General features: G+C 45.3%; 1 protein-coding gene across 1 annotated transcript; it reads right to left on the bottom strand.

Moving 5' to 3' along the window:
• Window positions 1–5,242: 5,242 nt before the first annotated feature.
• LOC123414052 (L-type lectin-domain containing receptor kinase S.7-like) lies at window positions 5,243–7,719 on the bottom strand. Its single transcript, XM_045106634.1, has one exon. The coding sequence runs from the start codon at window positions 7,625–7,627 to the stop codon at window positions 5,573–5,575; it is 2,055 nt and encodes a 684-aa protein (XP_044962569.1). The 5' UTR covers window positions 7,628–7,719; the 3' UTR covers window positions 5,243–5,572.
• Window positions 7,720–16,294: the final 8,575 nt, after the last annotated feature.

Genomic DNA, 16,294 nt, shown 5'->3' with positions numbered 1-16,294 from the left:
GTTAAGCTCCGGTCACGAAAACTGGAATTTAGTTTTCTCACAAAGACTTGGTAGAGCCTCTCTCGTAGTGCACATCCTCTCATGGGTTCCACAAACTCAGGGTCACTCCTTGGGAAAAGGGCAGGGAAACCTTCGCTATCCAAACCGGGTCTCGAAGGGCATCAACCACCTTTTCTGGCACCGTTGTTGGGGAGGCATTGTGTTACTAACCAGTGTGTTAGAGTTTTTGTTGGAGTCTTTATTTTAGTTTCTCTTCTTGTTGTAGTTTTATTTTCTTTCTAGTTTTGTGACGGAAAACCCCAAAGAAATTAGTATGGCTCGAAACCTTAGAGACTTTGTTGCTCCAAGTGATAATTTTATGGATCCACCAATTACACAACCTGATGTCGCTACCGAGTAATATGAAATTAAATCCAATTTAGTCTGAAGATGTTGGTATGCACTTGCACTTTTTTTTGAGTTATGCAACATGACACACATTAAACACTATGAACCTTATGCTTTGAAGTTGTGCCTATTTCCATTCTCCCTAAGACAAGAGCTAAAGAATGGCTCCTAGGTTTTCCTAGACTTAGTATAACATTATGGGATGAATGTTGCAACAAGTTGTCTTGTAATTTGTGTCCCCCTGCAAAAATATGTGATTGCCACACATAACAAGTTTGAAGCACGAAGAACGTGAGCCACTAGCACTCGCATGGGTTCGCATGAAGGAAGCTATAATAAATTTTCCTAATCACGGGATGGAAGCATGGTTGAGCCTTCATATGTTTTATAATGCTTTAACTCTCATGTCGAAAACTATGATTGGCAATGTTGCACGAGGAACTATTATGGGAAGACCCATTGTTGAAGCCAGGAAGCTGCTTGATCATATGCAAGAGATCAACACCCACTATCATGTACAAAGGTCTACCACAAAAAGGGTCAATGCTACCTTCGAGAAGTAGAATGGAGAGGCGACCGCAAAACTCGATGAACTCATTGGTGTTATGAAAGGTAAAGAAGAGATAAATGTTGATGCAATTACCAAAGAAGATGTTAATGATGTTAACTCCATTGCTCAAAATAGCTAAAATCTCAATTGGAAAAATAATGTGTTTGTTCCTGGACTACCGTATCGTAATAATACATGATCTCCTAATTTTAAACGAATGAGCAACGATAATAGAAACATTTTGGATGAAACTTTGAAAACTTATATCACTAGCGAAAAGCAAACAAAATTCCACATTTACTAATATCTTGCAGAGACATGATAACTTATTTTGTCAATTGACCGACAAGATTGCTAGACTCACTAACGATGTGGAGGCTCTTGAAGAAAGAACTAAGAGCATGAAGACACATGCTGTTAACATTGCAGAAAGTCAAACCTTGATTCTAGCAAAGTTTGTTGGAAAGACGAGACCTAATCCAGTTGAGAGTGTAAAAACGATGAGAAGTAGCAAAAAAAACTTCAAAGGAGCTCGATAGGAGTCATATACGAAAACAAACTTACTCTGTTATTGATTTTATGAACATGTTGACACTAAAGCATCCACTACCTAAAATATCAAATGACGAGGCATACAAATATTTTGTTGATAAAGTTGCAATTAAGGCTTGTGAGTTGGATGATGAACGAAAAAAATTATATGGTAAGCATCTCGCTAAACAAGAGGATATATTTGAACCTATCATTGAAACTGAGATTGGTTTAAATAATTTTAATGTTTTATGTGATCTTGGCTCTAGTGTTTCCACTATCCCTAAGTTTGCATATGATATTCTCAATCTTGGTCCTTTTGTTGACAGCGAAATTAAATTGAACATGGCCAATTTTACTATTACACAAGTCGTAGGGATTAAACATGGTGTGATTGTCCCGTTACGATTGATCTTATTATAGGTGATATGGCAGAGGATCCCATTGCACCCATCATTCTAGGTAGCCACTTCTAGAACAATAAAAGATGTCATCAATGTCTCAAGGAAATGTGAGATTTGACATTCGAGCAAAACATCCTTTTTGTCAGACATTTCTCAGGAAGAAAGAAGATGAGAATGTATGATGGAGACGGTATCATCGTCAATGCGAGAAGCTACGGGGTCGGCATCAATGCACCTAAGAGAGAATAATCGACACTACGGTTGGCCTCCCCGACCAAAAATGAAGCGCATTGTGGAAGGCAACCCACACAACAAGGTAGATAAAATAAGTAAGTTTTTGTTTTTGTTGTTTCATTTTGTTGAAGTTTTTACGTATGTGCATGAAAAGAAGTGGAAAAGAATTGCTATCGAGGGCGATCTTATGAAGTTGCTATGTACCATGCCACTGTCGAAAGTCTGGATATTATGTCTATATATTATGTTGGAATCATCTTAGAAAAAGTCCTGGAAAATATGAAGTTTCAAGTGAATCAAAGGCAAAGACACCATCTTGTCACCCGCAAAAAATAAAAGACAACATCTTGTCGTACAACGCTTCGACCATGACTAACAGAAACTTCAGAAAACCAAGATGACGTCCAATAAGACTGGGAGTGGTCGTACCAGCGGCCATTCCCTCTCGAGGTGTTCTTGAAAAAATTAAAATGAGTGAATATAAAGACAAATGAACAGAAGCAAAATCAATCGGCAGTAAATATGTGTTGGGATTCTGCCCTCCAAAATGCAATGTCCATGAATATCTGCATATTGTGTTTCCAACAATGGCTAACTCATAAACTATGCCAAAAATTACGCGATGCAAGTATTTCATCGACTGTGATCGTTTCAGAGGCTTGTATATATGTGAATATGAACAAAAGGCGTGCTCCTTCTGTCTGGACGCATTTTCTGAATTTCATCCATGGAAACCCAGACATGGATGCACTTTCCTGCACAGTGCCCGCACTGGGCGCCCGGCCCAGGGGCTTGCAAGTCATGAGAATAAGATGCATGTGGGCGGGTTCATGCGAGATCGTGTGCGTCGACGTTCTACCAGACAGATTTTCCAACGGGGGGCAGGCCCGGGGTCCCATCCCCAATGATCGACCCTAGTTAATCTCGTCAGCTTTTCCGCCGGCGTGTGAAGTTGCGATTAAGGCTACTCGGTATCATCTGTCCGCCTATGGCCCTACTCACCAACACATCACTGCAGCTGCTGCAGGGCAAACTATTTCAGTATTGACCGTTCTAGATCCATCCAGATCTTTGTGTTCCCAACACAGGTGCAGGTCAAAGTCAAACACATGCGATCTTGCTCCGCTGGTAAAAACACTTTCAAGGGCTCGAGAAGAAAGTAGTCTCTTTGTTCGTAATTACTTGTCGTTCAAACAGAACAGATGTGTTTGTTCGTAATTACTTGTCGTTCAAACAGAACAGATGTATCTAGACGTAGTAAGAATTCCGCACACATGTAAAGGCTCGCATTCGCCATGGCGCCGCCGTCATTCCGGGCCACGAGCCAGCCAGCGGTCCAAAGACACGGCGCCGCGGCCGCCGCTGCATGAGTCGCCTTTCTCAAGTTGAAACGGCGGGAATGTCCGGCAACAGCAGGAACTGTTCGGTTCGGCTTGTGCATATCGACCCACCCCTCGAAGCTTTCAGGCCACACCAAATGGGTCGTGTCTTGATCTGTCACCACATGCCATGCCGACGATGATATGGGTTCACGTGTGAAGCTCTTGTTTTAAGCATGGTACCTGCAAAGCGAGAACAGTAACACTGATTGACATGTCGTCGTGCACTTTAGTTTCATCACCACAAAGCCAGTTGATTTTAACTACCCCGTAGATCTCAACCAGCCACAGTTAATTCTCTTCACAGAACTACCGCTGCATACTGGCACTCCAAGATACTACTAACTCTGTTCCTAAATGTAAGACGTTTTTGCAGTTCAAAAGTCGAAATCAAATGGGATCTAGGCTTAGCATGCAACCAAGAAATCAGTCAATACACTCCACATCATGAATACTGGAGTGCTGAACGCAAAAATAACAAACGTGACTCTTCTAATTTTGGAACACGGGAAAGATCAGAACATTAAGAAAATAGAACGAAAGTATTCTGGTTCAGTACAAAGGCGGGGTATTTTTCTCGGATTAGTGCAGAAGGGAATGCTGGACATCTATACTGCTTTTCGGGTTACAAATCAGTGTGCCCAGTGGAACAAATTTCAAGTCTATCAGATCATATGCTCATGCTGCAGAATCTATCAACTTATCCAAAAACTGCAGGGCAACGTCGAATAAACAATCTGAGCACAGTTTTATAGATATACTCACTATGTTCAAAGTTTCCAGCACAAACTGCCAATGTGTTTCAACTTTCAACAAATAATTAGGTGGTACAGAGCACTATGCTCACAGTTGCCTGCACAAACGGCGAATATGCTTCAACAAATAATTAGATGGCTCAGGGAATCAAAACTTCATGCTGGTGTAGCCACAGGCCCACATTACTCTCAAATCTAGCTTTACTTGTTGCAACAGAAAGGTCAAAACAATGATAAAAAAGGAACAGTGAAGTATGGACATCCATGTGCAGCAGCACAACGTTCTAGCGTCGGGTAATATAGCAACCCCACAGTTCACAGATTGTTTTCACATGACCACAAGGATTCAGCTAGAATAAAAAAAAATGGTGAAATGCTGAAGAAGAACAATCTGATCTAATTGATCCCTGGAAATTTCAGAATTTTAAACTACGCATGGAAGCTCAAACCAACAATCAGGCTAGGGTAAGTACTACTGCTATGCAGCTAATACTTTAGTCTTTCAGCATTGAAACACAGCTAAGGTTACAACCCAGGAGTGATGGTTAACACTTTCCAATAAAGAGGACAATTTTAGACTTGCGTATAATCCAGATTATGGATAAAACTGTCTAGGTAATCATGGGGCAGCAGGCCACATTGTGTATAATCCAGATTATGGTAAAAACTCTGGTTACTACTTGCTGGGTCAAGTCAAGTAGGAAATGTATGGACCATCATTCAAAGAAAAGGAAAACAAGAACAGGAAAGGGATTGTGTCTTTTGTCTTCCATGAATCAATAGATGTAGACAGTGTACAGCGGATACCATAAGTTTAAAATAAATGCAGCGAGACAATTATGTTATATCTATATCAAGAATACAGCTACTGTGCCCTGCGAAAACAAAACCAGCTATCGTTCCAACACAACTGCTTACAATAGGAGCAACGTCCAAATACCATATGAATATGTGATAATGACAGTTCGAATTTTCCAGGGCAATATGTAAGATATGAAAACATTTACGAAAACTATCTTCATATATATGACACCTGAATCTCAGCCAAGATAACTATGAAATATCTCGCTGCAATTTGCACCAGAAAACAACACTTTCAATAGCTTCCCTAATTCCTAAGATGTCGATGTCATTGGCAGTGCACCAGTAGTAACCTTCCCAAACAACAGTATGCAACATTCAACACATATCTAATGTTCAACCTATAGCTGGTGCAATGCTAAGAATTCACAAAACATTACCATCACATATACATCAAAACTAGCAGCAGATAGAGCACCACTACATATGGATAAGAAAGTTCTTCTTTACAAGCCTACCTTGTATATGTGTCTAGCGACAGCTGTAAAATGCAGTATTGATAGTATCCATGGTGTTCACTGACGATGTTTGATTTAGTGGTGACTTCAGTACAACTGGTGGCTTCTTATCTGGAACCAGTGTCATGGGTGCACTACCATCAAGCATCCTGACTACCCTTCGCATACCAGGCCGCTTCCTACAGTCCGGATGCACACAGCAGAGGCCCACAAGCAGCACCCGCCGCATCTCCTCCGCGACAAATCGTCCCTGAAGCCGCTGGTCTGCTGCATCAACCAGCCTACGACGACCCCAGAGACTCCACACCCAGTCAACAACTGCGGTTCCCTTCTCCGTTGGTCTCCGGCCAGTGGCCACCTCCAAAGCAACCACTCCGAAGCTGTAAACATCCGACCGCTCTGATGCCACACCTGAATGCACATACTCAGGTGCGAGGTATCCCAGTGTGCCCGCTGGCTGTGTTGCCAAGGGCACCCCGCCATGGCTCACCACACGAGCAAGACCAAAATCTCCTAACCGAGCATTGAAGTCTCCATCGAGCAGCACATTTGATGACTTGACATCACGATGAAGAATGCGGTGCTCACATTCATCATGCAGAAATGTAAGTGCGGATGCAACGCCAAGCACCGCCCTAAACCGTGCCTCCCAGGGAAGTGTTGCTCCACCCTTTGTGTGTAGTGCACTGTCAAGATTACCATTGGGCATGAACTCGTAAACAAGAACCAGGTCATGCTCACTGGAGCACCATCCAAGGAGTGGCACAAGATTGGGGTGGTGTGGGCAATCAAGCATGGCACGAAGCTCACTCAAAAACGCCTTTGAGCACGGTAACATAGCTTGGAACCGTTTGACAGCAACCCTTGACCCAGAAGGGAGAACCCCCTCAAACACAATCGCGCCAGAGCCACCAATGCCGATCACATTTTCACTGCCGAAATCCTTTGTTGCTGCGCGTACCACCTCCATGGACAGCATCCCACGGAAGTTCTTGTCGTCGAACAGCACAGCAGTTTTTTCACCTGTGCGGCGCTTTGAATGGCGAATCCATAGAATAGAGCTGCTGACCACAAGAACCAGCAAGACCACGCCACCGAGGGCTCCGCCCAGCACCGTGTAGAATAGGTTATGGTGGTGGTGGTTGTTTTTTGGAAGCGGCAGTGGGCTCTTGAGCGACGCCTGGTCCTTGGGATTGGGCGGTGGCGAAGGAATCGGGGAAGCCGAGGCGTGCGTGGTGTTGGGGAAGCCGAAGGTGCGAAAGGTCCAGCTCTCGACGACGTGAACCGCGGTCCCTTCGCCATTGGACGCCGAGAAGCCGGCGTACATGTACGTGAGGAGGAGGCCGGAGAGGTCGACGTCGACCGAGAGCGCGACCTTGTCGGGTCGGCGGGACGACGAGTAGGAGAGCCAAGCGCGGAGGCGGCGGCGCGGCGCGCGGTACTCGATCCAGGCGGTGATGGGCACGCCGGCCTTGAGGTCGACGCCTGGGCTCGCGGAGGCGACGGAGAAGATGGAGCCCGCGTCGAGCGCGACGTGGTTGCCATCAGGGTCGCGCAGCGCCACATCGCGGTGCGTGTCGAGCTCGACGGCGACGGTGTAGACGCCGGCGAGCTCGCCGTCGTCGGAGGCGGAGGCGGAGGGGAAGAGGCCGAGGAAGCCGTTGGAGGCCCCGAGGAAGGTGCGCGAGGAGGTGAGGACGAACGCGATCCCGTCGCCGTAGGAGGGCGACGGGGTGATGCGGAAGGTGAAGCGGGTGGAGAAGGAGGCCTGCACCGGGGCGGCGCGCGGGTCGGGCTGCGGGAGGAGGAGGCGCACGGGCTCCGAGAAGAGGGCGCGGCCGGCGCCGATGCCGTCGCTGGAGTTGGTGGTGAGCGCGACGGCGACCGCGCCCGGGAGGACCGAGGCGGAGCCCAGGAGCGTGAGGTTGCTCGCCCACGAGATGCGGCGGTAGGAGGGGGCGGCGGTGGTGGACGCGTGGCGGCTGTCGGCGGCCGCGGCGGGCGGGAGGTGGACGGCGAGGAGGAGGGGGAGGAGGAAGAAGGCGGTGGATGGGCAGGGCGGCGGCATGGCGACACGCGGCTAGATTCTCCGTGCCCGCATTGGCTGCGTCGGCGGTGGGATTTGGGGAGGAGAGGAGGGAAGGGAAGGGAGAAGCGGAGGGGAGGGGAGGGGGATGAGGGTTTTGCACATACAGCGGATGACATGTGGGACCCAGACAATAGAACGCAGAATTGCTGCACTAAGAGCAAGTACAATAAGGTACAGTCAGCAGGCTGTAAGGATTAAAATACTATATTTCTGCTGAGTTGGATGAGAGAGAAGAGGAGAGAGAAGGGAAGCGGGCTCTTCGTGAAGAGCCAGCTCTAGCACGTGTTCATAGGTGTTTTGTGAGAATGAAACGTGGGCCATATATGATAAAAGTAGTGCTCTTTTATAGCTAACTATTGTACAGGCTGGCTGTAAAGTGGGCTATAAGACTGCTTATAGCCAACAGTTGGCTATACTATTAACCATGCTCTGCATGTACAATGGTGTACAGTCAGCCGTCTGTAACACCTGACACGTAGGAAAATAAATGATATGGAAGAAAGAAAAAAAAGAAAGAAATCGAGTCTGTTTGCAGAATTAACGACGATCTATTCCCGTGCAAGTCGCTCGTTACAGACGAGCTTTTCCCTGTTGTACGAGGGCGTCGTCAACGGTGGGTTGCATCTGGATCTCGTGTTCCAGGAAAGCAGATTTTCCCCTTTCCCGCGAACCAGGTTTCCTTCTTCCGCGAACTCTTGTTCTCGCGCGCCAACGAAATCAGATCGAGCGCGCCTTCTTCTCCACGATTTGCTCATCCTCCACTTCCCCTTCTCCACGACGCCCTCTCCTGGTGTAGCCTTTTCTCTGCTCTGGAGAGGATGGCGCGCCAATCCATGCGGATCCCTGCGCCGCCGCCGCCGCGGGAGCCTGAGCAGGTCACCAGCGCCGAGCAAGGAGCCGCTGTTTCCCACTTCAGAGCGGCCTCTTCCTCGACTCAGGCTCCGCCAATGGACAAGCAGGCATGGAACGCTGCAGTCGCTGCCTCCGAGTTCTTGTCCCCAATATTAAATTGGTATGATCCATCTCAGTTTTCAGTTTAGAAATCAACAAGATCTTGTGGGAGAATCTGCAGGTGTTAGGTCAGTTTCTAAAGATCTTGTGGGATAACCTGTATGTACATGTTCTGTAATTATGAGTACTTTGTAAGTAACGTGTACATGTTTAGACATCAACAAGATCTTGTGGGATAACTAGTTTGTAAGTAACCTGTACATGTTCTGCAAATATGAAAACTCAATAGAAAATAGAAAAAAGCAAGCCTTGAGTTAAATAGTTCATGAATGTAGAAAATCAAAGCTTGGCCTACAGCATGACCATGTTATTTTTCAGGGGTGTGGATCCCCGTCCGCCAGGTGGTTTCGTAAGCTATTTGGGAAATCCTTCAAGTTACCCTCTTCCACAACAGCCGCTTAATCAGCAGGCCATGTTGCAGCATCTCCATTACTCTGGTGGTCCTTCACACTATGTTTCATGTCCAACACCACAACCATCACCATCAATTCGCAAGCCAAGAACTCCAGTTAAACCTTCTGGTTCACAACAAACAATCAGTGTTGACAATGCAGAGGATGGAGATAAGAGGACCGAGAAGCGACTTGCATGGACATCGCAGGAGGATGTAAGATTGGTAAGTTTTCTGTGTACACATATTTGATAATCTAAATTATTATGTCAGCAGGAACACTCATGAACTTTGTTGAAATTGTAGATGAGTGCCTGGTTACGTTGCTCTACTAACCCAATTAATGGCAACAACAAGAAGAGTGATCAGTATTGGGGAGATGTCACTAATGTCTACAACAGCACCACTCCAAAAAATCGAAGAAGACAAGTGAAGCAAGCAAAAGACCATTGGCATACTCTTAATAAGCTAGTCTTCCAGTTCCATTGTTGTTGGACCAAGGCTTCTCCCATATATGCGAGTGGACAGTCGGACGCCCAGTTGTTGGAGAAAGCACACGCATTCTACGAATCTGACTACACAACACAGTTCCATCACATGGATTTTTGGCGGGCTGTTAATGAGCACACAAAATGGACTACATACAATGAGTGGCTCGAGCAATCAAAGAAAAGAAAGATGCCAGAAACAGGGGAGATGGGAAAGCATACTTCCACTCTAGAAGACGCTGAAGATATTCCACGCCCACCTGGAATAAAAATTCCAAGAAAGAATGTAATGGCAAAGGTAAGTCAAAGGAGGTTGCAGCTGACATGGAGTTGCTCGAGAAATTGGTAGCCACTCACGAGGAAGCTAAGAAAACTCGTAGGGATATGATAGAAATGCAGCAACGTTCCTCTAGTGAGAAACTTGAGGTAGCAAGGCTCTCGGTGGAGACAACACGGCTGTCAGCCCTTGCAACAAAGGACAACATTGAGGCTAAGAAGCAAGAAAAGGAGGCTGAAATGATGAGAGCTTATAGAGCGCTCCTTGTGCAGGATACAATAGGAATGACAGATGAAATGAAGAATGAGCTTGTGAAGACACTGAAGGTTATGAGAGAGAGATTATTTGGTACATAGGCTCTTTGGAGTGCTTACTGATAGATCCCGTGGATCGACAAGGCTAGATGTGTTCGGTGAGAGTAGAGGTGTGTTACCTTATGGAGTACTCGATAAGTTCCCTCCGGCGACCGTCGTGAGATGGGGACGACGGTGGGGAAGGAGAGAGAGATCGGTAGCGGCGGCGGTGGACTTCCCGTCGCTTCAGTGCATCCCTCTAGATCGGATTAGGATTAGGAGTAGGGAACCAGTGGTGGTGGCGAACCTCGTTCCTTGTGCCATGGTCCCCACCTTCTCCTTATGGCACTGCGCGATAGGGGCCCACCAGCCTTCTTGGGCTGGACGCCCCCGATCAGGGCGTGGGTCAAGGTTCCAATGGGCCGTTGGGCCCATTGAACGAGAGATCAACCTAACATTCTCCCCCTTGATCTCATCATATGCTTTTAACTTTACTCGTGTCGCAACAGATCAATACATAGGGCATGTTTCATCGTCACAGCTCAATTGCCGGTGGAATCAGACAGACACAATGTACCTCTCTATTTTGAGACAGATTCTTTAACCTTGGGCCCTTTATTGTTCGGAAATATTAGACTATACCATAAAACTCATGTCGACTGTGTGTTCTCCGAACACACTGGGCGGTAAGCCTTTGATAAGCAGATCTGCAAACACTTGTTTGTTGCTTTTATGCTTCAAGCATTTTTCCATAATTCCGGACTTTCTCCTTCACAACTCGTAACTCTTTGTCAGTGTGTTTGGCATCAACACTTGACTCGTTGTGATAGGAGCGAAAGAACTTAAAATGGTTATCGTTGTTGTCAACCATTATCAACTTCGGGTACAGGTAGCCTTAACCATGTTGCCCGTCCCTCAGCCTCATATCAAGCTATAACATATCATTGCATCACATTGATGACAATCATTTCACTTATTTGGAGATTTTTCACACAAAACTCCGAGTATGAAAGTTAGCGACAATTGTGGATTTCGCTATACATTTCACAAGTCCTGCTTTTGTACTCACAATCTTTTGAGAGCACTTATTTCTTTTAGCATGAGGCCGATATGTTTGACTCCATTCCATTGATTTATCTATGGACTGGACATTGCCAAAACAACCCGGATATATATGTGAACTGTGTCAGGGTAATATCTTGAGCTTACAACAACTGAAGCATATGGTACCATATCCGTTTACAATCTTTTCTTATTAACTTTTGGAATACCATAGTTTCCACTTCCATTACCCTTGACTATAAGAACAAGCGTAGGTTTTCTCGTATGCATACTTTAGAGATCTTTCTTAGCATGTCCATGCGACATTCCTAATACCCCCTTTTATTCTTTTGAACTTTGAGGACAAGAACTTCTTTTCTCCTCCTGCAGTAGATTGACATCACCACTAGCAAGTAGGACATCATCCACATGCATAGGAATTGGGAAACGAATTTCCCATTCTATAACTTTGCATGAATGCAATTGTCCTCTCATTTTCTTTGCACAAAATCTTTCGATTTAAGTCATGTTTAACGCATTTACATATTTCCTTTGGAGTCACATTTGCCTTGTAGACCCTTCATAAAGTCTATGTTAGTGAAATTCAAATGATGGAATTTCACTAACATAGACTTTATAGTAGTCACAAGTATCTGATTTTCACATTCCTAGAGACCATCAAAATCTCAGGTACTGGCACTTATTTCATATGGGGTTGCCGTTGCTCTATCATTGCCAAGAGGCAAATTCATTCTATAGTCACCCATTTCCAAAAGGCAATAGGTTTTACAGGAACCTGTATCACAAGATCCCTTGTAGAGCTAACAACAGGTGTTGTATAGGTCATACAACATGCTCCCCCAGATTACTCCATCTTCACTGAAGAAATGGCGTATCTTTAAACTTTCTTCTTTTTGGCACTTTAAGCACCACCGTTGTATTCCTTAGTCTGCTTTCGGAACTATAAAAGATCCGAAAATACAACCGTTTCTTTTCTTTAGGGGTATCATAATGACGGTATTCAGATGACTGTCGTACTTCCCTTGACAATCACATTCTTCATTAATGGATCACTTTAGATGCATAATGCGCATCACATCATCTAAAGTACAGAGGAGTCATGAAATACACTACAATGTATTTCATGTCTCTTTCTCCCCCTCGAAATGTGGCAAGAACTTTTCTGCCACAATTTTGAAACCCATTCATAGCTCTTGTGAAATGAGGAAACTTCAATTATCTAGCTCATTCATCTTATCACTTCATGTAAAATGAAGTTATAAGTTAACTAGTATGGGAGTACTTTTTCCTCATTTCATTTCAGAAACTCAACAGAGTTCTTTATCATTGTCTCTTTTGCAAGTCACACTTGCATATCATTCTTGTCTTTAGGTTCGTCTGTTACTTTTATCCTTTCTGAATTTAGTGATTGATAATGACCGTTACACATAAGGTGTACGGTCGATGATAGGAAAGCTTAAAAGATACTCCATACTTTTCTCCCATAGTGGAACACATTAACCGCACATGAGTCATCATAACTTTCTTCTGTCATACAGGATAAGACTTTTGCCAAAATTTCTCCCGCCATACACGGATTGTTGACATAACACAATGTCAACTCTACCCGGTTACGCAGGCATTCTTCCCATACTTTTCCCGCCATACGGGTAATTCCCTTTAAGGGACGTCATAAATGCCATAATTGGCTCTTTTGACTGCATCAATTCAGAAATAAATCTGAATTATCTTTGACACACATGTTTGATCCGACGTTGGTCAAATTAAACATGCATGTTGCTTGTTTCATTTTAATCATGTTGACTGAAAAAAAAAGACTCCATCATAGAGAGCACATGAAAGACATTCGTCAACCAAGACTCTCAATGATCTATCTCTTTTCTTTTCTTGAATTAATATCCAAGAGTTCTTTTCTTTTGAAGCCATTCCTTAGAGAGAATTTATTCCCTCAAGTTATGATCTTTCTTTTCCATCTTTCGAGTCACTAATACCCAAAACATTCGCTTTCATGAGTGAAAGCTTGAATAACTTTTAGTCTGAGAAAACTTAGCCAATAAACAACGGTAATGAGCATAAAGATAACCCTACGTTGGTCTGATTAAAATCATGCACATTAAACCTTTTAAAACTTTCTGGAATATTCTAAATCACCGTGGTGGCAGAATTAGAGTAAAACATCATCCTTCTACATTAATTCCATATCACCGTTGGACAGAAATGGAAATAATGCATATAACTCATAAACAATGTGATGATAATATTCTTATTGAACAACTTTGCTAAGAAATAATCATCATCATCATTAACTATATGCGTTTCTTTATCTGTGCTCCAAAAATTGATCACTTTGATACAAAATTTATCAGAGATTTAAGCTTTAAACATAAGATGACTCATACAATTATAGTATTGTTATCATCAACGTTGGTCAGAAAATAACAATACCATATTTAACTTTAAAACAAACATCATTCTATTATCATAGCGGAATCTGTTTGAATCCTATTTCACCCACAAGGGAAAAACTTTGCTAATAACAGTTCTTCCAATTAAATTTTCCCGTTGGTTTCAATTTAATTGGAGGACTAAACCTTTTTTACTTTGCAGCGGAAAAACGTGAATATAAAATTCATGCACCTTTACAGAAAAATATTCTGTTAAAAATAAAAAATTCATGAACTTTATTTTCCTTTCATAAAATCTATGAACTTTTCTGTTTCTGAAAATCTTTCTTTTATTTTCAGAACCTTTTATTTTTCTTTGCAAAAAAATCATGTTAATATTATAGAAAAATATTCTGTCTTAATTTAAAAAAATCATGAACATTATTAATGCTTTTATAAAGATCATGAACTTTTCCTTTTCTGAGAAAACTATTTTGTTCTCAGAAATCTTTTTACTTTGATTTTCAGAAAAATAAAACAACAATTCTGTCTAAATTGACAAAAACTTTGAACATTTTTTTTGCTATTTTCTAAACATATTTTCGTAAGAAAACTATGCATAGAGAGAATATATTGAATCTGCCTAAAATAGATTTGAATTATATTCTATTTACTGTGCAGGCCTATTGCTTTGCCTTTGGCCTGAGCCGGCCTTTGGCCTCGACCCATCTTGCTCGCGCAGGCCTGTGGCCTTGCCACAGCCAGGGTCGGCCTCTGGCGCGCTGCTAGCCTGGCAGGCCCAACCACCAGCCTCGGCCCGAGTGGCCCATTGCGGCGCTAGGGTTTCATCTAGGGCCGTCGGATCTAATCCGACGGCCGGGCGCGATTTTCTCTCCAACAAAAACAGGTATGTGACCGGCCCGAGCCGAAACCCTAGCCATTTTCCCCAGCGCCGCTCGTCTCTATTCCTGAGCGCGCATCCCTTCTCGCGCCGCTGGGCTTCTCTGAGGCACATGTCGTGGGGAGAGCAGCTCCGGCCGGCCGGAAACGGCGCCGAAACGCCACCGCCGCCGCCGCCGCGCCTACCTTTCCTCCCCCACTTAATCCATTTCATTTGCCTTAGCTCGTCGCCGCCTTTGTGGCAAGAGTGGTTGCCGGCCGCCGGCGCCTGGACCGAGCCCTCTGTGCGCCGCGTGCGCCGCGCACTCCCCCAGCGACGATTCCTCTTCCAGTAGCCGCAGGGCAGCAGTGGCCCGTCGACCATAGCGACGGCGACAAGGCCCCTGCCCGTGCGCCTCTTGCCTTGCTCGACCCGCGATGGGTTGTGCTAGCTGGCCGCTGGCTGCGGCGACCTTAAGTCCCGTGCCACGCGTGCCATGCTTTTGCAAGCTCTTCCCGGAGCCATAGCCCTCCTCTCGCCGGCTGCGCACACGCCTTACGGTGGGTGCGCCGCCGTCGAGCGGTCGGCGGTGGCTCCTTTTCCTCTTAGCCGGCATGTGCTTTCACCAGGACGACCAAAAATGGCCTTGTATGCGTGTTACTACGACGCCACTTTCGCCCCTTTGCCGGTGGCGCGTTTCCGTTAGCCGAAGCACGCCGCCGTCAAACGGCGTGGTTGCGGTGCTTATAGTTTGCCTTTTTCCTTGACAGAGAAGATGCATGGCATCATCCCCGTTCCTTTGCCGGCGCGCGCGAGCACCTTCTAGGTGAACGCGCCACCGTCAAGGGCGTGGTGGTGGTGCCCTTTGCTTGTATTCCCTTCCCCTTTTCTTTTGCTTGCCTTTACCGGATTCGATCCGATTTCTTTTGTCTTTCTTTTGGATCTAATCTGATCCACACTTTGCCTCCGAGGAGGTTGGTTCTTCTTCCCCACACCTCGGCTTGCCGATGCGTGTGGGGATCGAGAGGAACAGGCACGGCCGAGGCGGCGCTCTTTGCCGGAGTGGGCTCTGGTGAGCTATTATTTTTGCTTTGAACCTTGCCCTTCTAGGGTTCATATCGGGGAGGGGCTTCCTTTGCTTTCGTTTTCATCTTGCAACCGAAAACACATCTAAAGCCTGGTGGCTCTGATACCATTGATAGATCCCGTGGATCGACAAGGCTAGATGTGTTCGGTGAGAGTAGATGTATGTTACCTTATGGAGTACTCGATGAGTTCCCTCCGGCGACCGTCGTGAGATGGGGACGACGGTGGGGAAGGAGAGAGAGATCGGTAGCGGCGGCGGTGGACTTCCCGTCGCTTCAGTGCATCCCTCTAGATCGGATTAGGGTTAGGAGTGGGGAACCAGTGGTGGCGGCGAACCTCGTTCCTTGTGCCATGGTCCCAACCTTCTCTTTATAGCACTGCGCGACAGGGGCCCACCAGCCTTCTTGGGCTGGACGCCCCCGATCAGGGCGTGGGTCAAGGTTCCAATGGGCCGTTGGGCCCATCGAACGAGAGATCAACCTAACACTTACTGATTACGGACTGACACGTGAAGAAAGAGTTAGATGGTTTCCTTTATTTCCAGTCTTTAATTTGTGTATCTGAAGACCTAGTAGAAGTTTTCTATGTTTACATACTTTAGATTGCATGTCGTTTTATGTATTTCGCTGAACCTGTCAAGTTTGCTTTTGAAAGAACATGTGTTTGCCTGAAATTACACTGAAGTTTGATTTGGTACTCCTTTGGATGCGCTAGCATCCAGTGCAGTTATGTCTACTTTCACCTGGTCTATAGTACCCTGCATGTGTGGAACTA

This window comes from Hordeum vulgare, chromosome 1H (assembly GCF_904849725.1).
Source record: "Hordeum vulgare subsp. vulgare chromosome 1H, MorexV3_pseudomolecules_assembly, whole genome shotgun sequence".
Taxonomy (NCBI): domain Eukaryota; kingdom Viridiplantae; phylum Streptophyta; class Magnoliopsida; order Poales; family Poaceae; genus Hordeum; species Hordeum vulgare.
The sequence above is the reverse complement of the archived record's forward strand: the minus strand, read 5'-3'. Positions and strand labels throughout refer to the sequence as shown.